Here is a 22453-nt window from a genome sequence, read left to right on the forward strand (position 1 = left end):
TCTTCTTTACCAGACAGCTTTCGCCTCTTTGTATATGCAATGATGAAATAGGTTGTGGGTTGAAATATATGCTGTTCGCAGCCTAAATGATTCCACACGCCATCCTCTGAGCATATTTTATTAAAAAGAACAATAGCTTAATAAAACTACTTTACTTTTTAATCAGGAAATCTTAGTGGATAGGTGCCATCTTGTACTAGACTTAGAGAGACTGTAGTCCAAAGAGTTAGAAAAAGAATTGAACAAAAATTATATATTTTACTGAAGCAGGCCAAGAAGTTACACGGTTAGAGAAGGGCAAAACTATATTTGTTTTGAATATTGTTTATTTCCAGATTACTTAAAAGGCGCAAGCAATGAAATAAGTTATGCCTAAATTCCCCAGTCTTCCTTGATCATATCAGCTGCTTTCTCCCCGATCATGTAACACGCAGCTTGTGTGTTTGCTGATGGAATACTTGGCATTACTGAAGCATCCGCCACTCGTAAACCCTCCACTTTATAAACTCTGTAACAGAATTATATCCGTTATTTTTTGTCTGCATTGAGTGCAGTATGTTAATTTCTACAAAATATGCCTAGACCTACAATATTGTACAATATACCTTTGACAATTGCTATTTGAGGTAGTACTTTATCTCATATATGGACCCTTTAAAAATTGCTAGTTAAGGTAGTACTCTATCTCACATTGGAACCCTTTGAAAATTGCTAGTTAAGGTAGTACTTCATCTCACAACTTAAACTAAGACCTGATCATTGTTTATACAACGCCAACCTACCTTAAACGCGGATCCACAACTGCCATGACGTCACTGAGCGAACCAATCTTTGCTGTTCCAATTGGATGAAATATGGTCATCGTGAGAGAGCGAGACATACATTCGTAAAACTGGTCGCTCCTGCAATGCCAACCTTATAAGCAACCTTTATTCGAAATATTCAAATGCAGCTTACCGGGGCGACCTTGTTTCATTGCCACAGCCTAATGCGCTTAAATCCATTTTAGCTCCAATCTTCTTGAACTGGTCCGTTTTTTCAAGATCTTCAATCAATCTAAAACCTAAAGAATAGTTTTTACAAACAAACCCATCGAAATGAAACTGTTTATCCTGAGATTGTCACTGGAATTTGACGAACATAATGACGGCTGTTCTAAATTCTTGTTTTGTGTAAACAGTCAATTAAAACTACGGCTTCATTTGATCTAAAACTGCACTGTGTTAAATGTACTAACTTTTGCATTGATCATATAGGCGACACACCCCCGTTGTTGGTGTTTCATGCGATTGAATCCAAACCATAGGCCTACTTATACCTTCAATTAAAACATCCACGTCTTTTTGGTTGGATAAATAGTTTGGTTGAATAACAGGATGGTCTAAATAGTTGCTGGAACGAAGCTTTATGTAACCTACACTGACAGGTCTTAATAAACAACTGTACACTAGGAAGTTGCTGAAAGTATTGGTATTGCGTTTGTCAGCCAATTTCTCCAATCTATCAGCGAACTAAAAGAAAGAGAACATTAAATTAAATATACCTGACTGGTTAGATAAATAAATGTAGCTAAAGTTTACCTCTTGCTTTAGATTTAACACATTCTTGAAAAGCTTCATGTTTGACCTTGTCCATTCTGCAGATAGTAGCACCAATTGAATGTCAGGGCTGTATGAGAAACACAAAGATAAATATGCAGAAGAGGAAAAGCATGGTACAGCATTATGGTAAACCCCACGTAGCACGGGTGTACAAGATGTCATATTTTGCATTAACAGCCAATCCATGGAAAATAGGTTAAAAATACTCAGATGACCCAACCAATAGGCTACTTCCACACTACTTTACCTTGCTGTTTCAGCCATCGTTGACCTTACCAAGGCTTGAGCATCGGCACCAGTATGGCCCAACGGTCCTGTACTGCCAATAACATACTCAAGTACCGAGCTTAAAAACTGAAACATAGTTTGCTTTCTAACAATTCTGAGGGGTAGTAGTTTCAAACTCGAATAAAAACATTACAACCCACATATATATATATATATATATATATATATATATATATATATATATATATATATATATGTTATAAGATTGTCCTTAATATAGTTCATATTACCGTTTTGTCACCCATAGTCAGTCCTTCTGTTTCAGCTCGAAAAGTCGCTGGTACTTGAACATGGTCCTGCATATTTTGTCCGACACCTGGTAGATCAGCTACCAATGGAATCTGTAACGCTTTCAGTTAGAATTATACAATATCTTGTATTGCATTCCTTATACCCCCGTATCTTTGAGATGTTGTTTGGGTCCAATCCCTGATAACATAAGAAGTTGTGGACTTCCCACAGCACCCCCGCTCACTATAACTTCCTTCCTTGCTCTAACTTTCACCTCTACGTCATCTCTGACGTAGATTACTCCCGATGCTCGCTTTCTTCCGTCTTCCCCCTCTTCGAACACTATCTGGCGCACGTGAGCACGACCGACAATGTGTAAACGATTTCGCCTGGTATGATAAATAAATTAATTCCACCCATTTTTATGCTCGCTGGGCGAGACAACGACCGTCGTAACAGCATGGGTATTCTCTTTCATATACCTCGTCCCTGCCTACGAGCTATTACATATATAGTAGAGTGGGAGAAGACGGGACACCTTTAGCACATAACATTCAAATATCCTGATCGTTTTAAACAATTAACAGCGCTCTATGGGGGTCGGAAGGTTGCGGTTTTAATTCTTTGATTGTTCTTTGTTTACTACCAAATGGAAAAAAAAGAATGGTAAGTTGTCCCATCTTCCCCCACTCTACTATATGTAACTTTGTGGGTGACACCAGAATTCGGTTACGTATTATGAAGCAAAAGAAACAAAGAAAAACGATTTAAATTAAGACGTTTACCTTTCTTTTATGACGGAATGTAAGAAACTTGTGGCCGAACTTTGTCTCCTGCCTTTGTATAAAGTTTGCTGAGCTAAATGAAAGCCGAGCATTCGTTCACCGTTGTAGTCAGTGTGGTCGTAACCTACAAGTATACTTGGTATTTGTGATCGTTTTACCAATAATTTTCGCATTAATCGATTACAGTGTAAAAGTGGTTTAAAACTTCATTCCTGTTACGTTGATTTTCTTTCGTTGTATGCGGCAAAATTGGGAAACGAAAAAGACCCGAACATACAAAATGTAAAGCTTTAAACCTATAATTGTAATCCCAGTTACCTAATTCTTCTCCAGCTTTAACAAAAAGATTTGCCAACTCAGAGTTATAAGGATACGAAGTCTTTAAGTATCCATCGGTGCCATGAAAATCTTCTGTCATATTTGTATGCATAGCTTGTTCAGACTTCTTAAAGTACGGCAACACATCTTTATAACTCCAGCCAGTCGCTCCCGATTTTTCCCACGAATCAAAGTCGTCTTTACCACCTCGAACATACCACATATAATGCATAGAGCTTGAACCTCCCAGAACTTTACCGCGAGGCCAGAAGCTTATCTTTTGAACGTTACGTGGTGAAAATGAGACCATGTTACTAATAAATATATATTGGCGCCCCGGGTACTGAGGTACCTCAAACTATACTAAAATAGCAAAGGCAGTGGTACAGCACAATGGTAATACCAACGATAATAAGAGGTCCAACTGCGTGGCACGCCACGGGACCTGAGATTTAGGCCATGGTATAAGCCACATTAACTCTGAAGTGTAGTGTGCATAAAAGATACAATATGCCGCATTATAACGATCACTCACGTTGTTTTCCAATAATTTGCATCCATGTTTCTGTGGTTCGGTTCTGTACATCCAGTCAGCGTCTGTTCCTTGCACATACGGTGCCAACATTGGTACCGATATGTAAATATTCGGTGCATCGTTGTCGCCAGCTTCTAACAAAAGTACTCTGCGTATAAACACAGTTAGATTGTATATTATTTGTAATTGGAAGTTAGAAATGATCGCTTTATGTTTAACCTGCCATATAGTACTGTGGGGACAACATGATAGTATATTATCCAATATTTCTTCATCGTGCTTTACGTATCACAACCCACTTTTAGAATCGTGAGATTTTACTCGAGCCCACTATATAGCCCCAAGCCAAAACATCTTGTTTCAAATTCTAATACACTCACTTTGTATTTGGTCGTTCCGTAAGCCTGTTTGCAATCACGTTACCAGCCGTTCCGGCACCAACTGTAAAGTTAAGGTAGGTTACTACGTATTTTTCCGGAGATTATAACTGTAAATACAACAACACCAATACAGACGGCTTCACTTTAGTACATTGAGACAAGTTATAAATTGGTGTAATCGAACCATGGATTGACATGGATATACGTTTAGCGTATATCTTATTCCATATTTCCACATCGTGTATTTAGAATTAACAACGCTCATGTAATTAGTGAGGATAATATATGGTTTTGTAAACATTCTTTGTTTACTATCAAATGAGACGATAAAATATCTCAACCTACATTATTTGAATATTCTCGCCCTGTACGATAATGAAGAACATAATCATTAGCACAAAACTGTAGTAGGTACTGAAAAGGCATGTTTGTGAAAACTGACATAAATGGAATGTTATTGACAAACAAACAACGCATACATTAATTTGTCATATCACTCACCTATTATGAAATCGTATTCTTCGTCTGGCTGGTCAATCGTTATCGAGTAATACCATCGAAGAAAGTAAGGCAGAAGATAAGCGCATGCACAAATTATTGCTACGTGCTTCAACATTGCTGCTGCTACGAGCGATATCCAGCTGCTGTTATAGTTTATTAAAGCTGTAGAGTGCAGAGTATTTGCCGCCGGTGTATAAATAAATTAGTAACTCATTCATCGAACGCCTTTGTTTGCCTTTGGAAACTAAGTTTAACGCTTACACGCTTTCCAACTTAACCTTGGCAATATAGGCTTGATATAAAGTTGTTTTTTTCTCGCCATACAGGACCTCACCAGTTCAGAATATAATTTAGCTTTGCAGAGCATTTTTTTCGTATTATTATAAAAAAATGAATTAAAACTTTATACACGTGCCTTATATCAAGGTGTTTACATTTTAGCCAACAAGAAAGAATCCGATGCTCAAGAACGATCTGTATAAAATAAGCAAGAACGATCTGTATAAAAACACGGCCTCATGTTAACGACATGCTCGGATAAATAAGAGGCTTTTGTTTATTCATTTATGCATCTCACGTTTCAGTTACGATATAGTGCTTTATTAGATTCCGAGAAAAAAAAGCCTACTAGAGATATCTCTAGTAGGCCGTGATTGATCATAAACATAAAAAGCATTTGATGTTTTAAATTCCCCAGTCTTCCTTGATCATATCGGCTGCTTTCTCCCCGATCATGTAACACGCAGCTTGTGTGTTTGCTGATGGAATACTTGGCATTACTGAAGCATCCGCCACTCGCAACCCACCCACTTTATAAACTCTGTAACATTTGAATTCTCTGTATTTTAGGCGCATTTGGTATGTTTACAATATACATAAAAGACTCCCTACACAAGCCTGTAATATTCTATACGATTGGAGCCTCGAGGCAATGCGTGAGGTTTAGCGCGGCACAAGTATCGCCTTTTACCCTTTTACAGCATGAAATAGTACACATTATCCATAAAGCCGAAATCTTTACCGTAATCGGGGATCCACCACCGCCATGACGTCACTAGGTGCTCCTATCTTCGCTGTTCCAACTGCATGATAACCCGTTCCACCTAATGATCTAGCCGCGCATTCGTAAAACTTGTCGCTTCTGTGAAACAAACAAGTTTTCTTTCCCCCTTTGAAATACAGCCATTGGTGTATATTCCAAACATTTACTCCCCAATTTCTATTATATCGGTAATTTTCGAGCACCTCGGTCTTTGCCCCCCCACTTCAAAACCAATGCTGCCATGTTCGTAGCTCATGATGTGACCAGTCTTACTTACATCTCATACCTCACCTTTGGGTTTCGTCTCCACCGCAGTTCAGCGCACTTAGCTCCATCTTCGCTCCAATCTCTTTAAAAGGCTTTGTATTTTCAAGTTTCTCAAGTAATCTAAAACCTTGAAATAAAATTTAAGATAGAAACACATAAACAATATTTATCGCTATAAATACACTGGCGTCTTTAAAATAAAACGTCCAAGAAAATAAATTACCAGCACGGCAGTTAAACACGCCCTGTGCTAAAATATGCTTATAAAAGCAATGATCATTATACCACATACCTTCAATCATAATTTCCACGTCTTTCTGGTTGGACAAATAGTTTGGTTGGATAACAGGGTGATCTAAATAGTTGCTGGAACGAAGCTTTATGTAACCTGTACTTGCAGGTTTTAGCAGTCCGTTGGATATCAAGAAGTTTGAGAGAATATTTGTGTCGTGTTCTTCTCCCCATTTACGCAAGCGATCTACGTACTGAATGTATAGTTCGAATTTTAAGATATAGTAGAGTGGGGAAGATAGGAGTCTTTCTCAGACTTTTTAAATTCTATTTTTAAGAACCTTTTAATGATAATTAGGAAAATATTGTTACAGAATTATTCGAGACTATTATCACGCCTTTAAGAATTGTAGTATACTAATTCGTGGTATAACCTGAAACTCGCATTTTATCTTAGAAAAATGTCATTTTATCTTAGAAATATTGGGCAATATGTTCTTAAGCGTCTCTCCCCTACTCTGTACATATTATTATTGAAACAGGAATTCTTTAATAAATGTAAACGATCGTTTATCCCTCGCGTGGCGGGCTACGAAAATTGTTATAAGAAGGACGTTCCATTATACATACCTCGTAACCACTTTTTTTTATACTTTTTCTTAAACTATAAGTTGAAAGGATGTAAAAGACTGGAAAATTTACAAATGCATAAATAAGTTTATGTAGCTAACAACTGCGTTATGTCACTTCCATAAATATATTGGCATGGTTACCTCTTGTTTGTAGTTTAAGTTGTTCTGGTTTATTTCCATGTTGGCCATGGTCCATTCCGCTGATATCAAGATAAGTTGTATATCTGGACTGAATATATATGATGAATCAACAGTTAAAGTTTTAAAAATAAAACCAGATAGTTTATGTTTATGATATACCTTCTAGTTTTGGCATGCGAAGACCTTTCTAGTACTTGTGCGTCCGCACCAACGTGACCTAAAGGGCCTGTGCCTCTTAGCAGATATTGAAACGCGGTTGTAAAAAGCTGAAAGTATTAAATACTCTAAAAACTATATATGTTGTGTTAAAAAAGTCGCAAATCTTACAGCGTTGTCGTTAATTGCAATGCCCTCGGTTAGATTAGGTGAATGTATGGGAACAGGGGCATAAACATGGTCTCTTAAATTTTGGCCAACACCCTTGAGATCAGCAACCATTGGTATCTGTAATGCAAAAAATATAATTAAGCATAACCGAACGTTTTACCACAGACCAGTACATGTAAAGAAATCGGCTATCTTTAGTAAAGCAGTAGACTTAAACACCCGGTTGTGTTTGGCAGCTTCCTGGGAGTTTGGGTAATGGGCCAACTCTAACCTAAATCTAAGATCCAGTGGCGCGCCTCGCGAAAGGACATAACCGGCATAAAATACATAGCTACCAGACAATCTGTACAACATTTGCAAAAACCTCTAAACTTAAAACAAGCTAATTGGCAATGCCAAAAATCTTCGAACAAAACCTACCCCCATATCGCTGAGGTGTTGTTTGGGTCCAATCCCTGATAACATGAGAAGTTGTGGACTTCCCACAGCACCCCCGCTCACTATAACTTCCTTCCTTGCTCTAACTTTCACCTCTAGGTCATCTCTGACGTAGATTACTCCCGATGCTCGCTTTCTTCCGTCCTCTCCCTCTTCGAACACTATCTGGCGCACGTGAGCACGACCGACAATGTGCAAACGTTCTCGTCTTGGGTTATAAATAAATGAATGCAACTTGTTTTATGCTCGCTGGCCGAGACAACGACAATCGTTACAGCATGTTGGCTGTGAGTTATAACATATATAGTGGGATGAGAAAAGACGGAGCACTTTTAACGGTTTTAGAATTCGTTGAATGTTTTTTGTTTACTACCAAACGGGAGAAAAATACGATCTTGCCTATAACGTCCGTTAGTCTCATTCACCAATAGAGTTGCGGTGGATAGCCTAAAGCTGTTGATTTTATGAGATTCTATTTCATCGAAAGACTCGTGATGTAAGTTACTTATGAAATTATATCGATTTGGTAAACCATGAGTTGGACTTCTTTTAGTTTGCCGCGTATTTATATCACTTGTGATTTATAATACAACACGAATCGTTCAGCATATCAGTACTTGGATCAAGGTTCACATAATATTGCAGTTGGTTTTTATAAAGATTTTTATATATTTAGAAAAGGAATTCACTAATGCAAAACCGATATATTGCACTTTATATCTCACCTTTCTTTTATAACTGGTCGTAAGAAACTTGATGCTGATGTTACTCGTTGTCCGTTGTAAATGGTTTGTTGAGTCAAATGCGAACCAATCATATCATTCCCATTGTAGTCGTCGTGGTCATACCCTGGAACGTCAAGTAATGTTGAACACAGCATATACTTCATCAGCATTTTACAAAAAAACATAAAAAGAGGTCTTATTAATATTGGCTTTAAAATCATACGTTAAATACAAATTTAACGTTTAATTCTGATTGATTTACAATTTTTTGTCATTACGTTACTCGCCTAATTGGATATTAATACAATGCGTTTTTGTAATAAATTTAAACACACCTAATTCCTCTCCAGCTTTCAACATTATGTTTCCCAACTCAGAGCTATAAGGATACGAAGTCTTCAAGTATCCATCGGTGCCGTGAAAATCTGCCGTCATATTTTTATCCATAGCTTGTTCAGACTTCTTAAAGTACGGCAACACATCTTTATAACTCCAGCCAGTCGCTCCCGATTTTTCCCACGAATCAAAGTCGTCTTTAGCACCTCGTGTATATAAGAAGTAATTTAAACAACTCGAACCTCCGACCACTTTTCCTTGAGGCCACAGGCTTACCTGTAACCAAGATAGTTGCAAACAACATATAAGAACTTTTGTCAATTTACCAACTAACATATAGTACTGTGAGGCAACATGGATTCCGTTAGCATACAATATCCTATAGTCGTGTTTTTAACAATTAACAACGTTCTTTCTAGGCATATTTTCTGTCTTATACTACAAAATATGCAATAAAAGAGAATCAAAACATGCATTGCCTACCAAAACCTATCACATACTATAAAATCTCCTTTTAGACTCACGTTATCTTTTAATAGACCACATCCATGTTTTTGGGGCTCTGTTCTATATTGCCAGTCTTGTTTCGATCTTTGCATGAACGGAGCAAAAAGCGGAACAGAAATAAATAAGTTTGGCGCATCGTTGTCCCCTGCTTCAAGCACGAGAACTCTGTAAAAGTAAATTTGTTTTCAAACAAAGTTATGTGCACGTCACCAGAAATTAATTTTAACTCTAGAATATTTTAATTTTTACTGATTAAATTTATGGATGTAAGGTTATATAAAATTACTTCCAGGCATATATATTCAAACACAGTTCTTATTGTATTTCTTTGTGACATTTCGAAGTGCCAGTGCTGTTGTCTTTCTTTACTGTATTTGCGTCGTTTCGAACCTAATTTGTCAACTAAGCTGTACTTATACTACAACTCTACGAAACGCGACAGTTCTACAAGTATAAGCTATGTATACATATTGTCGCTCATATACACACGGATTGTCTTACTTGGTTTTATGCGATTCTGTTAATCGGTTTGCGATCACATTCCCTGCCGTACCAGCCCCGACTGCAAAGTAACTTTGTTTATTTAAAAAACCAAACACATATAGCTTGTAATTGTGGGCTACGTAACTACATTGCAATTCTTGCATGTCGGCAACTTCAAGTTAGTCAAGAAATAGCAACTTGTAATATAAACACACGAACACATTCACCTATTATGAAGTCATATTCCTCATCTGGCTGGTCAATCGTTATCGAGTAATACCATCGAAGAAAGTAAGGCAGAAGATAAGCGCATGCACAAATTATTGCTACGTGCTTCAACATAACTGCCGTACTTTATAAGCGGTCTAGTGGCACACATGAATGAACACAGTTTGTACTTGATTAATCATTTCTAAACCTAATGTCTCACCTGCCGCGAGACATATACTCTTGTGTTTACTCGTAGTGGTGGCTCTCTCGTTAAGCAGCTTTTACCAAATGTATTTGACGCGAGTGTAACATAGATATAGTAGGGTGGGGGAAGGTGGGACACCTTTGTAAGACGAGACTTTTTTTTAATTTTCTTTTTACGGACCCCCATTTAATGATAATCAGGAAAATAAGGTTACAGAATTATTCGACAGTATTATCACGACTTTATAAAACCCTGATTACTGTTTATAAATTATATGTAAAATAGAAAACAGAATATTATAAAAAAACAGAAATAAAAGAAAATAGGCAGGGGTCAATATGACTTTAATTTGAGATAAAAACAACAAAAAACTTCGGTTTAACGTTATATATACGACGTTTACATGGCAAAGAAACTAGCACAGCCTGTTAAACTCGGTAGGTTAACTACAAGTTGTAGAATACTGCTAATGTAATTATATTTCAATTTAGAGACCCATCTTCCCCCATATTGTAGTTTTGTATGTTTTCATTGCCAAACTTTGAAAGATTTGCTTTTAATTTAGTAATTTATACCTCAGGGGTTTTTCAACTATAAGATACTGATATAATAAAAAGATAATATTTTGAAAATATATTCGAAATTTGGTCATTTGCCATTGGTGATAATTTATGAGAAGTGGCTTGTGCCAAAAACAAAGTAGTAATACCCAATTTGTAGCAAAAATAAAAACTTTATCAAAAGTTATAATCAATTTTCTGTTATTACAAGTTCATATACATTTGTAGGATACAATATTTATCCATTGAAATTCGAACATTACCCATTGTCATTCAAACAATATCAATTGTTATGCAATAATATAATGTATAGGTAACATGTTAAACAATATAGCAGTAGGACAAAAAAAGAGTCTTTAGACCTAATTTTTAAAGCGTACAGTATTATTTCGTGTTATTTACGTATATTCCTATTTATAAATACATTTATTAATCAAAATTAACAATGAATTTAAACTGTCCCATCTTATCCCGTGTTTTTTCGAATTTGGAAAATTTCACTTGTTGTGCGGATAGTTAAATAACTCCTCGTGTGTTTTATTATATTTTATTTAATTGGTGTCAATTAATAGAGGAATGATAGTACTAATTAGTGGTATTACCCAAAAAACGTCATCTATTTTGATATTGGAAATATTTGGCAATATGTGCTTAAGTGTCCTATCTTCCCCCATTTTAATTGCCTTACGAACGCTAAATATAGTTATTGGGCACGTAATAGCCGTGTAGAACATTTTTCGTGGAAGAGTTATCCTTGTTGTCGTTATTTGCAACTCTTTTTTTCGCATTCTCTATATCTCCTACATTTAGACTAAACTCGAATCCTAATGTATAGAAGGGTGGGGGGAGATGGGACACCTTTAGCACATAATATTCCAAAATCCTGATCGTGTTTTAAACAATTAACAAAGGTCTATGTGGGGATACGGTTTTATAATTTTTTGATTTTTTTGTTTACTACCAAAAGGGACGAGAAAATAGAATGAGTATAGATGTCCCATCTTCTCCCACTGTACCCTAAGTTTGTTAATTTTAAATGGTCAAAATTAAAACCGCATAGTTATTGCGTTTAATTAACGATTAATTTAATCAAACATACTTTAAAATTTTACAAGTTTAATTCAATTATAGAGTAAGAAAGTGTATATTGCTTCAAAAAACACCCAACTTCACGGTAATGATGCAAGGTTGTCCTTGTGTAGCAATGACATTTTGTAAAAAGCACTTAAAGTTTAAAGCTTCCAATCTTCTTTGATCATATCGGCTGCTTTCTCCCCGATCATGTAACACGCAGCTTGCGTGTTTGCTGATGGAATACTTGGCATTACTGAAGCATCCGCCACCCGTAAACCCTCCACTTTATAAACTCTGTAACGATATTTAAATCACTTTCATGCCCCATTGCATCCAAATCTAAGTACCGTAATCGGGGATCCACCACCGCCATGACGTCACTAGGTTCTCCTATCTTCGCTGTTCCAACTGGATGATAACTTGTTCCTGTTATTGCTCTCACCATGCATTCGTAAAACTTGTCGCTTCTGGAAGATGTTAAAACATATTATTGTTTGCGTCCCATGGCGTAAAGAATCCCAATCATTATACACCGTGGCCTCGTTTGCCATTATCTACATCGTAGGCAATGTCATTAAACTAAACTTCCCTATAAGTTTCCAATTACATTGGATACCATAGCACTTATATATGCACCAATACGTATAGCGAAAACCAATGGTAACAAATACGTAGCACCAATACGATGACCAGCATGTCTGATACAAGCCTCTTTGTACTATAATAATTGCTGCGTATTCGTTTTCTTCTCATAGCTCACCTTGGGGACTGGGGTTCGTCTCCACAGTTCAGCGCACTCAGCTCCATCTTCGCTCCAATCTCTTTAAAAGGCTTTGTATTCTCAAGTTTCTCAAGTAATCTAAAACCTTTAAATAAAATTAAGATAGAAACACATAAATCATTTTTATCGCTATAAATACACTGACGTCTTTAAAATAAAACGTCCAAGAAAATAAATTACCAGCACGGCAGTTAAACACGCTCTGTGCTAAAATATGCTTATAAAAGCAATGATGATTATACCACATACCCTCAATCTTAATTTCTACATCTTTCTGGTTGGACAAATAGTTTGGTTGGATTACAGGGTGATCTAAATAGTTGCTGGAACGAAGCTTTATGTAACCTACACTGGTTGGGTTCAAAACCCCGTTGAATATCAAAAATTTTGATAGAGTTTTTGTGTCGTGTTCTTCTCCCCACTGACGCAAACGGTCTATACGTACTGAAAGTAGTTTAAAACATCTATAGCTAAAGATATCGGAACTATCTTTAAATATATGCAAGTTATAGGTAACGCCTTACCATATTTTACCTTTATAGAACCTAGTTGTAATACTCAAAACACTTACCCGATGCGATTGTGCTGCCATTTTTTTATGAGATAGAACTGATATATATATATAGTAATGCCGTATATAGAATACAAGTGCAATCAATATTCTCAAGTTCAGATATATTCAGCCACTCACTTCTTGTTTGTGGTTTAAGTTGTTTTGGTTTGTCTCAATGTTGGCCATGGTCCATTCCGCTGATAACAAGATAAGTTATATATCTGGACTGAATATATATTACCCATAAACACCTTTTAAAGGATGAACGCGTATAAACGATATACCTTTTAGTTTTAGCATGAGAAGACCTTATCATCGCTTGCGCCTCTGGTCCAGCGTAACCTAAAGGACCCGTGCCTCTCAGCAGGTATTCAAAGGCGGTTTTAAAAAGCTGAAATTTGGTTCAAACAATTAAATTGACATTTGATAAAGTCGAAAAACGTTACAGTGTTGTCGTTGACAGAGATTCCATCGGTTAGATTGGTAGCATGGATGGTGGCAGGAACATAAACATGGTCCTTCAAATTCTGACCCACCCCCTTGAGATCGGCTACTGATGGTATCTGTAGAACAAAGCATATATAGAATTATTATTATTTTAACACTTATATAACAACACTGTATTGTTCGTTAAGTATTTGTGGATCGGTTGCATTAAATGTTCTATACCTTACCCCCATATCTTTGAGATGTTGTTTAGGTCCAATCCCTGATAACATGAGAAGTTGTGGACTTCCCACAGCACCCCCGCTCACTATAACTTCCTTCCTTGCTCTAACTTTCACCTCTACGTCATCTCTGACATAGATTACTCCCGATGCTCGCTTCCTTCCGTCCTCTCCCTCTTCGAACACTATCTGGCGCACGTAAGCACGACCAACAATGTGAAGACGTTTCCGTCTGAACAAATGGTACTTCAGAGAATCTTATTTTGCACATTAACATTACACAAGGGGGTGGAACGCTTTGATTTATTTTTTAGCAAATGGGTAGACTTATGTATATCGTTGCTTTGAACTTGCATTGCGAATTCATGTTCTTTGATTTACAAGACCATCTACTATAGTATGTTTTTTTATATATTCTTACCTCTCTTTTATAATTGGTCTCAAGAAACTAGATGCTGATGTTATTCGTTGTCCGTTGTACACAGTCTGTTGGGCGAGATGGAAACCAACCATATCACCAGCGTTGTAGTCGGTGTGTTGGTATCCTGGAATGCCAAAAACATTTTAGTAAAGGCCTCGTCCTTAAACCTTTATTAGATGCTGATCAATTAGTAGCATGTGCTCAACTTCAGTCCCTTTTATACAAAACAAATGTTTTTTTGACCTGAAGTAATATTAGTGAAGTATAAATATAGTTTGCACATATAGTGTTAAAGCAGGATAAAAATGTTACTTTTCGTTTACTTTTTCACTTATTGCTGTACACATTACCAGTTTATAAGACCTCAACCAAGGGTGGGTCGCATTGTTCATTGCAGTTTACTTTTTCTATTATGAAGTCAAACGCACCTAGTTCTTCTCCAGCTTTCAGCATTATGTTTCCCAACTCAGAGCTATAAGGATACGAAGTCTTTAAGTATCCATCGGTGCCGTGAAAATCTGCCGTCATATTTTTATCCATAGCTTGTTCAGACTTCTTAAAGTACGGCAACACATCTTTATAACTCCAGCCAGTCGCTCCCGATTTTTCCCACCAATCAAAGTCGTCTTTACCACCTCGAACATACCACAAGTAGTTCATCGTACTCGAGCCTCCAATGACTTTTCCACGAGGCCACAAGTTTACCTAATACCAAGTGAAGAGATATGGGAGAGTGGGGAAAGATAGAACATATTTTCATTCTATTTTCTCGTCTAATTTGGTATTAAACAAAAAACAGTTACAACGAGTTGCAAAACTGTATCCTCACGACTGTCATAGCATAGGCCGTTGTTAATTGTTTAAACCATGGTCAGGATAATTAAATATTACATTCTTAAGGTGCCTCGTTTTTCCCTACCATGCTATACACAATGAGGAAAAAACGGGCATGCCAAAAAGATTTGCTAACAAATATTTTTCTGGCCCGTGAAGACCAACAGTACAACACAGTACATAAATATACGTTAAAGTTGATCTATGGTACTCTACATACGTTATCCTTCAAGAGAAGGCAAGCCTTTTTCTGTGGCTCGGTTCGATACTGCCAATCCCGTTTCGATCTTTGCAGGAACGGCGCAAAAAGCGGAACTGAAATGAATAAACTCGGCGCATCGTTGTCCCCTGCTTCTAGCACTAGAACTCTGTGGAACAAAGTTAACATGGTTGAGCATGCAGGTCTCTGTTTTATTTATGTAAATTTTATATCTAAGTGCTCAGCACACACGCATTTTGTCATAGGGGCAGTAGTCCTTACAAACTTCTAGTAATCGCGATGGTGTTTGATTTACATATTTACAACCTTGAATAGGTAGTGGCATACTAGCAGAACATCTTACTTTGCCTTTGGCGATTCTGTCAATCTGTTTGCGATCACATTTCCGGCCGTGCCAGCCCCGACTGTAAAGTAACTTTGTTTACCTAAAAAAACCAAGAAAACCCTCGGAACCCTATATATATGAAAGCTACAAACTAGTTTCCACAGCACACTTTTAGTAGTTAATTTATTACAAGCATACATCTGCTGCAAAGTCATGAAGTCAACTTTGGCATTCTTATTGACAACATAAAACTTCCAAAGTTCTTGGCCCATCACATATACTAACCTATTATGAAATCGTATTCTTCGTCTGGCTGGTCAATCGTTATCGAGTAATACCATCGAAGAAAGTAAGGCAGAAGATAAGCGCATGTACAAATTATTGCTACGTGCTTCAACATTGCGGACATATACATTATAGCGGCCAGCGGGTACACTTGGTTGAACACCAACCAGACCACGTACTAGTTAATCATTCATGCGCTTTTAAGGTCGTTTGCCAACTTGCTGCCAAGAGTAAAGTCTTACTGAGCTATATGTATAGACGCTGCAAGGGTAAAACGCTACAAAGTTTGCACGTTTTCTCATTAATTAAATTCTTTTTTTAGACGAAACATCGATAACTTTTACCGTTTTTTTTGGTAATTTATTAAAAAGATTTTTATATTTAAATTAAAGCGAGTAAATTCTTGAGTACAACAAGGAAAATACTGCAATAATACGCGAAAGAACGCAAGGGTTTGATGTATTTTAAACAGGATTGAAGTAGATATAATAAACAGGCTACAACATTTAACAAGTGGTTCATATTCTCTGCCTCGTGTTAGTTAAAGCTTCCAGTCTTCCTTGATCATATCAGCTGCTTTCTCCCCGATCATGTAACACGCAGCTTGTGTGTTTGCTGATGGAATACTTGGCATTACTGAAGCATCCGCCACTCGCAACCCACCCACTTTATAAACTCTGTAAATAATCAAAATTACTTCTTTTCTATTTGCATCCAAATCTATGAATACCGTAATCGGGGATTCACCACCGCCATGACGTCATCCGGAGCTCCTATCTTCGCTGTTCCAACTGCATGATATACATTCAATGTAATCGCCCGGATTACACACTCGTAAAACTCCGCTGATCTGCAGAAATAACGCTTATATTAACCACTGTGCAATCCGAAATAAAGTTTCCTTATTAACTTGTATGAAGTTTTGTACGATTACTTTTGTCAAGATCATTTTTTAATTATACTGCCCATCGTGCCATGTTTTAAATCGTTTACTCAAAGAAGCAAGTTAGTTTTAAATATAGAATACGCTTGGTATATAGTAAACCTTGGTGGTTCTGTTGCATCTCCACAACCCATGGCTGAAAAATCCATCTTCGCTTCAATGTCTTCGAAATGCTTTGTCTGTTCCAACTTTTCTAGAACCTTGTACCCTTTAAGAGAAAAGCGCTTTAAAATCCAAAGAAGTATATACATTTGGGGTATACAGACTTCATAATGAAAGGGAATATAAGTATATATGAATACAGTTAAGATATACAGGCTTTATTACCAGAGGGAATAGGCATTAATGGATAAAAAGTATAAACGGATTTAACCGGTAAAAGAGGTGTGGGCACAAAACAGTAAAATCGGCATCCAATATAACTATCAAGCTATCACTATGTAATTGCGTTGATCATTGCTTCAACTCATGTCTAATGCAATTCGTGTCGACCAACCTTCAATCATAGTATCTACATCTGTTTGATTAGACAAGTAGTTCGGTTGAATGATAGGATGGTCTTTGTAACTGTTTGTTCGTAGTTTGATTTCTCCTACGCTTCGGGGTCTTAAGAGTACGTTGTATATAACAAAGTTGTAAATAATTCTGCTGCCCCGAACATTAGCGGTTTCGTACATTTTTTCCATGACCTGGAATGCAAAACATGATCTTTTATCTTGTTTAACATGCCCGGTTGCCCCTGTGTCTCTTTGGGCACAATATAACTACAGCGAGATATTTATAGTACAGTATATCCTAATAACTTTGTTAGATTTTTTGTTTCGGCCTTTTGGCGGATATTTTGCTGTCTCTTCGGTTATTAATGGTATAATTATATAGAAATAAATTACGTCAGCAGTAGTTTTCAAACAGGGGGCCCGTCATCGCTTGGGTTGCTACGTAGAGGTAAATCTTTTGACAACCCGTTATTTAAAACTCTGAAAAGAACATACATACTTGCTCTCCAATGTTTACTATCTTTTGATTTAAACTGGAACCTAGAGTTGACCATTCTGCCGATTGTTGTATGAACTGTACATCCGGACTTTGAAAAATTGAAATTTAAAACTTTAAAAGGAACATTTTTGTTTTTTTTGGTTACCTTTTTCGCTTGGTGATTGGGGATCGAATGAAAGCAGTAGCGTCGATTCCAGATGTCGCTATTGGTCCTTCATTTCCCATTAAGTAATCTGGGAGTCCAGTAAACAGCTAATAAAAACAGAGAGGTACCTAAGCATGTTTGTAGAAGAACTATATCTAAACCAAAATTACGTCAGTCATAATTTAACAAACGAAAAAATGTAATACTAGACAGATTCTATTCAATAAAAACTGTTGATGCCATTTTAGGTGGTATATATGTCATGTAATGGATTTCGTCGGACTTGATTTTTTCCATTTCATAGCACTTGAACCTGGCTGTTAATTCGTTACGAGAATCAAACTGTATGAGCACATGAGCCAGATTCATGCAAATTAACAGTTAAATATTGGGCAATGTTGCAAAATATTTACCGTAAAATCATTGATTGTCGATTTCGATGGAATCTTACTGCCATAGAAAGGAGCCATTGCCATGACGTGATCTTGCATGTTTTGTCCAACGCCGGGCAGGTCGGCAACAAGTTTTATCTGCAAGTATAATAACAATGCATTTTATTTAACTCTTCGATTACGGCAACAAAGAATATAAAAAGGAAAAGGAAACTAACAAAAATACATGATATAGTGTAGGGTTGGGGAAGAAGGGACACTTTTATCACATGATATCCAAATATCCTGATCGTGTTTTAAACAATTATCCACAGTATATGGTAATCGTGAGGATACGGTTTTATATTTCTCCGAATGCTCTTTGTTTACCACCAAATTGGACGTGAAAATACTCCCCCTATCCTACTATATAGCGACAAAACGGAACAGACTTTTTAAAGTTCGGTTCCGTCGCCGTGGCAAAGTGGTTAGCGCGCCTGCCTGTAACCTAGAGATAATGAATTCAAGGCTCGTCACTGCTACTATGCTTATACTATGGGTGTATATGCTACTACCTTGGGCAAGACGCTTAACGCCAATTTCTCCAACCCAGTGGACAATAATGGTTTGTCTAAATTATCACCGTACATAATTAAGAACAACGAGAACATCCCCACAAAATAATCATCCATAAAATAACATACAGGGTAACTCGTAAGCTGGCACGAGGTGTACGAACACCCGTGTTGTAAATGCTGTCGTTTTCCGGTCACGCGAGGATAAAGTAAGTCCCATTCATTCATTCAAAGTTGGCATTGAATACCTTAATAACAGTATACGTCCATCAAATCTTTACACACATCTTTACGTTTATACAGGGTGAATACAGTTATAAACCATCGTACCCCCATATCGTTAAGATGTTGTTTGGGTCCAATCCCTGATAACATGAGAAGTTGTGGACTTCCCACAGCACCCCCGCTCACTATAACTTCCTTCCTTGCTCTAACTTTCACCTCTACGTCATCTCTGACGTAGATTACTCCCGATGCTCGCTTTCTTCCGTCCTCCCCATCTTCGAACACTATCTGGCGCACGTGAGCACGGCCGACAATGTGCAGTCGATCAGATCTGAAAAGAATACGAAGTCTAATATTATTAGGCAATTGGTACAGTAAAGTATTTTAAACGCATTCTGCATTCATGCTTATGTTTCTTTAGCTGATCTAGCTTTTGTATTCGAAACTAAGTAAAATTATCATCTGTGGTGGTGTACCTCTCTTGAACGATTGAACCCAGGTATTCGTTCGAACTCTGACGCAACCCTTTATGTATTGAGGATTGCAGACGATGAAAGCCTATCGTGTTTTCTGCGTTGTAGTCTCCACTTTCGTACCCTGGAAAGTTACAAGATTAAAACATATTGCCTAACGTTTGTTGTATTCTGAATTACTAACCGATCTTCTGTCCCGCCTTTATAAACGTTTCTGCCATAGGCGAGGTGTAGGAATATCCTGTGTTTATAAAACCTTTGGTCCCGTGGTATTCCTTTGATAATTCCGGGTCTCCAACATTTTGTGACTTTTTAAAGAAAGGGAGAATATTCTTGTAATCCCACCCAATAGCGCCCTCTGCTGCCCATTCATCATAATCGTGTTTGTCCCCACGAACGTACATCATATAATTGTAACAACTTGAACCCCCAATCACTTTACCCCTCGGCCACAAACTGACCTATAAAATATCAAAACTTATTATTTCCACCCTGGTAAATGCAACCTGTATATGACTTTGAAGCTTTGGTTATCGAAGTGTTTATTTGTCAGAAAGAGATGTCCTTGACTTTGACTTGTCGTTGTACATCGTTTTAAACTATAGTGTAGAGCGTAAACTTGCATACTCCACTATGTCCACACTATATTTTAATTCTTTTCTGACGTATTTGACATTACCAAGTAGTATAGCTTGAAATCCACACTCGACCAAATTAAATGGCTAAACATTTCAGAAGCACAATTAGTTTGTTAATAAATTTTACATGGAATTAACCACATACCCTGTCGCCGTGTTTTTTGCAAGCATGTTGTTGCGGTTCGCTTCTGTACATCCAGTCTGTGGACGTTTGCTGCAGGAATGGGACCAACAGTGGAATGGACAAGAGAGGGTTTGGGTACGCATCGTCTCCGGCTTCCACTACTAAAACTCTGCAGTTTAATAATGTATATAGTAATGCGGGATAAGATAGATACCGTCAGCACATAATATCCCACGTTTCATAACTGTGTTCTTAGTAATTAACAACGCTCTTTTGAAATCGTGAAGATGTGGGTATATAATTTTGTAAATAGTCATTGTTTATTATCAAATAGGACGATCAAATTTGTCCTTAATCCAAAGTCATAGAGCAATCTTCGCTTTATAGCACCTCATATACACAAGAGTAAGACAAATATACATACCTTACGTTTGAAGATTCAGTAAGTCGGTTTGCGATCACATTTCCGGTCGTGCCGGCACCAACTGTATATAAAACACAAATGGAAACCTTGAATATGAAGCTAAACTATCACCGTGATGCGCTGGCTTTAGGCTCTAGAAAGAACTGGTAGCTTAGCAACTCAAACATTCAGAAACTTTTGACTGGTTTGATAAAGCATTTTTGGAAAATTTAATGGTGTTTTTAAAGAACCAGAGTTACGACGTCCTATTCAAGTTGGTTTCATCGGGGTAAGGCACTGTCTGACATTTGTATGAACTAAAACAACGTTCTGTGCTACACGTGGCAAGATATATACACTATACATCTAAGTCTGACTGTTTCTTACCGATTATGAAATCGTACTCTTCATCTGGTTGGTTGATGGTAACAGAATAATACCAAGTCAGAAATCGTGGCAAAAATGCAGCAACTACACATATTAATAAAAACTGCTTGAGCATTTTATAACAGATGCTTCTTTGCCCTTTTGACCGGAAAAATAGGCAAACTTGTTCATAATAGCCGGAGGGAGTGTTTGCCGTAGGTGGACATACTCTATCAATCATTAACGATTAATCGGCCGCACGTGCACCTTAATGCGCGAGCATGCCTAATTTATCAACTCCCAATATCAAAATGGCCTCAAACGAAGTTAACGAATTAAGAAAAACAAACAATATGTTTTTTTCAAAGAACGAAGTTAACAAAACTTTTAAACCCCATTATATGCAGAAAGAAACATTGTCCAGGTTGCTGTATCTGCTGGCAAACAATACAAACAAAAGACGTTGAAGGCCGCTGCCAGCAACAATCTGACGTGAAACAACTTCGTCGTCTAGCAGATAAACGTTCTGTACGCCTATCATTTATTCAGCACGCAAAGAAAAAATGTCCAGAACCTGTGATTTATTAAACCGCAAAGTACGTGCAAGTAGAACTCAAAACGTTAACCGTGCTGCATTATTGCACGAAATCGTGTTTCTATTTTGGTTGGTTGTTATTGCGTATGTTGCCACATGTGACATTCCTACGCTGTGTGATTTTTAACATTATCCAAGCAAATATGCACAAAATTAGACACACTAGACTATTTATGCATATAGTGTTGATACACCAGTACACATATAAACAAACTCACAACATTTAACGATATTAGATGTTAGAAGTGCTTCAACATACTCATTAGGCGGATATGGTTTTAGTTGGAGGCTTTGCAATCCTTGTCGTATTTGTTTTGCGTTTTGCTGTCGTATTTTCTTGCGCCAAATGGGAAATAGCAAGCAGTGTAAATGATGGACCTTATACTGACAGCAATTGCGCATTTTTTAAATGGTATGTGAATAGAACAAGCTCTTTTTGCTCAGCTGATCTCAAGACGAGAAAAACTGATTATAAAGTTACCCATTCAGAAGCAAAATCTGGTTGGACATGCAGATATAACCATTTAAGTGCGTGTAGTGGTGTTTGTATTGAAAATACAGTCACTGTGAACCCCTATTGTGAGTCACAAGACCCCGTTCCAGGAACAATGTCTTGTTCCTTTCAATACACAAAGAAAACATGCAACCAGTACGCATGGGGAAGTTGGATCGTGAGTGTAAGTTGTCCTGCGTTA

General features: G+C 37.2%; 3 protein-coding genes across 4 annotated transcripts; all 3 read right to left on the reverse strand.

Annotated features, from left to right (window-relative positions):
- Positions 1 to 27: 27 nt before the first annotated feature.
- On the reverse strand, positions 28 to 16277 carry LOC104266105 (glucose dehydrogenase [FAD, quinone]-like). 2 transcript variants are annotated; one of them, XM_026836401.1, is made up of 13 exons: positions 15905 to 16277; positions 4139 to 4199; positions 3759 to 3906; positions 3224 to 3500; positions 2906 to 3029; positions 2284 to 2509; positions 2120 to 2230; positions 1849 to 1955; positions 1581 to 1668; positions 1319 to 1511; positions 958 to 1063; positions 783 to 902; positions 28 to 508 (listed from the first exon to the last, which is right to left on the reverse strand). In XM_026836401.1, exons 1-13 carry the CDS (start codon positions 16032 to 16034, stop codon positions 373 to 375), a joined length of 1827 nt encoding a protein of 608 aa, XP_026692202.1. In that variant the 5' UTR covers positions 16035 to 16277; the 3' UTR covers positions 28 to 372. The 2 variants fall into 2 exon arrangements, with proteins under 2 accessions (XP_026692202.1, XP_026692203.1); XM_026836402.1 differs by lacking the exon at positions 15905 to 16277 and adding an exon at positions 4640 to 4855.
- LOC113474620 (glucose dehydrogenase [FAD, quinone]-like) lies at positions 5209 to 10162 on the reverse strand. The gene is made up of 13 exons (XM_026836403.1): positions 9996 to 10162; positions 9787 to 9847; positions 9303 to 9450; positions 8778 to 9054; positions 8443 to 8566; positions 7700 to 7925; positions 7280 to 7396; positions 7112 to 7218; positions 6953 to 7040; positions 6241 to 6433; positions 5973 to 6075; positions 5661 to 5780; positions 5209 to 5459 (listed from the first exon to the last, which is right to left on the reverse strand). Exons 1-13 carry the CDS (start codon positions 10108 to 10110, stop codon positions 5324 to 5326), a joined length of 1815 nt encoding a protein of 604 aa, XP_026692204.1. The 5' UTR covers positions 10111 to 10162; the 3' UTR covers positions 5209 to 5323.
- Positions 11790 to 21438, reverse strand: LOC100175311 (glucose dehydrogenase [FAD, quinone]-like). The gene is made up of 13 exons (XM_026836400.1): positions 21185 to 21438; positions 20819 to 20879; positions 20416 to 20563; positions 19817 to 20093; positions 19636 to 19756; positions 19265 to 19490; positions 18402 to 18518; positions 17989 to 18095; positions 17844 to 17931; positions 17344 to 17536; positions 16950 to 17055; positions 16635 to 16754; positions 11790 to 12111 (listed from the first exon to the last, which is right to left on the reverse strand). The coding sequence occupies exons 1-13, from the start codon at positions 21402 to 21404 to the stop codon at positions 11976 to 11978; spliced, it is 1920 nt and encodes a 639-aa protein (XP_026692201.1). The 5' UTR covers positions 21405 to 21438; the 3' UTR covers positions 11790 to 11975.
- Between the last annotated feature and the right edge of the window lie 1015 nt (positions 21439 to 22453).

Source organism: Ciona intestinalis, chromosome 10 (assembly GCF_000224145.3).
Source record: "Ciona intestinalis chromosome 10, KH, whole genome shotgun sequence".
Taxonomy (NCBI): domain Eukaryota; kingdom Metazoa; phylum Chordata; class Ascidiacea; order Phlebobranchia; family Cionidae; genus Ciona; species Ciona intestinalis.

What these genes read in the sequence shown, in the direction of transcription:
- LOC113474620 (XM_026836403.1), bottom strand. Translation starts at nt 10,110, where the DNA reads ATGTTGAAGCACGTAGCAATAATTTGTGCATGCGCTTATCTTCTGCCT. An exon ending in ACTTAAACTACAAACAAGAG is followed by an intron (nt 6,434 to 6,952) that starts GTAACCATGCCA and finishes CTATACATTCAG; the next exon opens with TACGTAGATCGCTTGCGTAA. An exon ending in CGTGGAAATTATGATTGAAG is followed by an intron (nt 6,076 to 6,240) that starts GTATGTGGTATA and finishes TTTTATTTCAAG; the next exon opens with GTTTTAGATTACTTGAGAAA.
- LOC104266105 (XM_026836401.1), bottom strand. Translation starts at nt 16,034, where the DNA reads ATGTATATGTCCGCAATGTTGAAGCACGTAGCAATAATTTGTACATGC. An exon ending in ACGGAACGACCAAATACAAA is followed by an intron (nt 3,907 to 4,138) that starts GTGAGTGTATTA and finishes GTTTATACGCAG; the next exon opens with AGTACTTTTGTTAGAAGCTG. An exon ending in TAAAGCTGGAGAAGAATTAG is followed by an intron (nt 3,030 to 3,223) that starts GTAACTGGGATT and finishes GTATACTTGTAG; the next exon opens with GTTACGACCACACTGACTAC.
- LOC100175311 (XM_026836400.1), bottom strand. Translation starts at nt 21,404, where the DNA reads ATGATTGATAGAGTATGTCCACCTACGGCAAACACTCCCTCCGGCTAT. An exon ending in TAGTAAACATTGGAGAGCAA is followed by an intron (nt 17,537 to 17,843) that starts GTATGTATGTTC and finishes TTTGCATTCCAG; the next exon opens with GTCATGGAAAAAATGTACGA. An exon ending in GATGCAACAGAACCACCAAG is followed by an intron (nt 16,755 to 16,949) that starts GTTTACTATATA and finishes TTATTTCTGCAG; the next exon opens with ATCAGCGGAGTTTTACGAGT.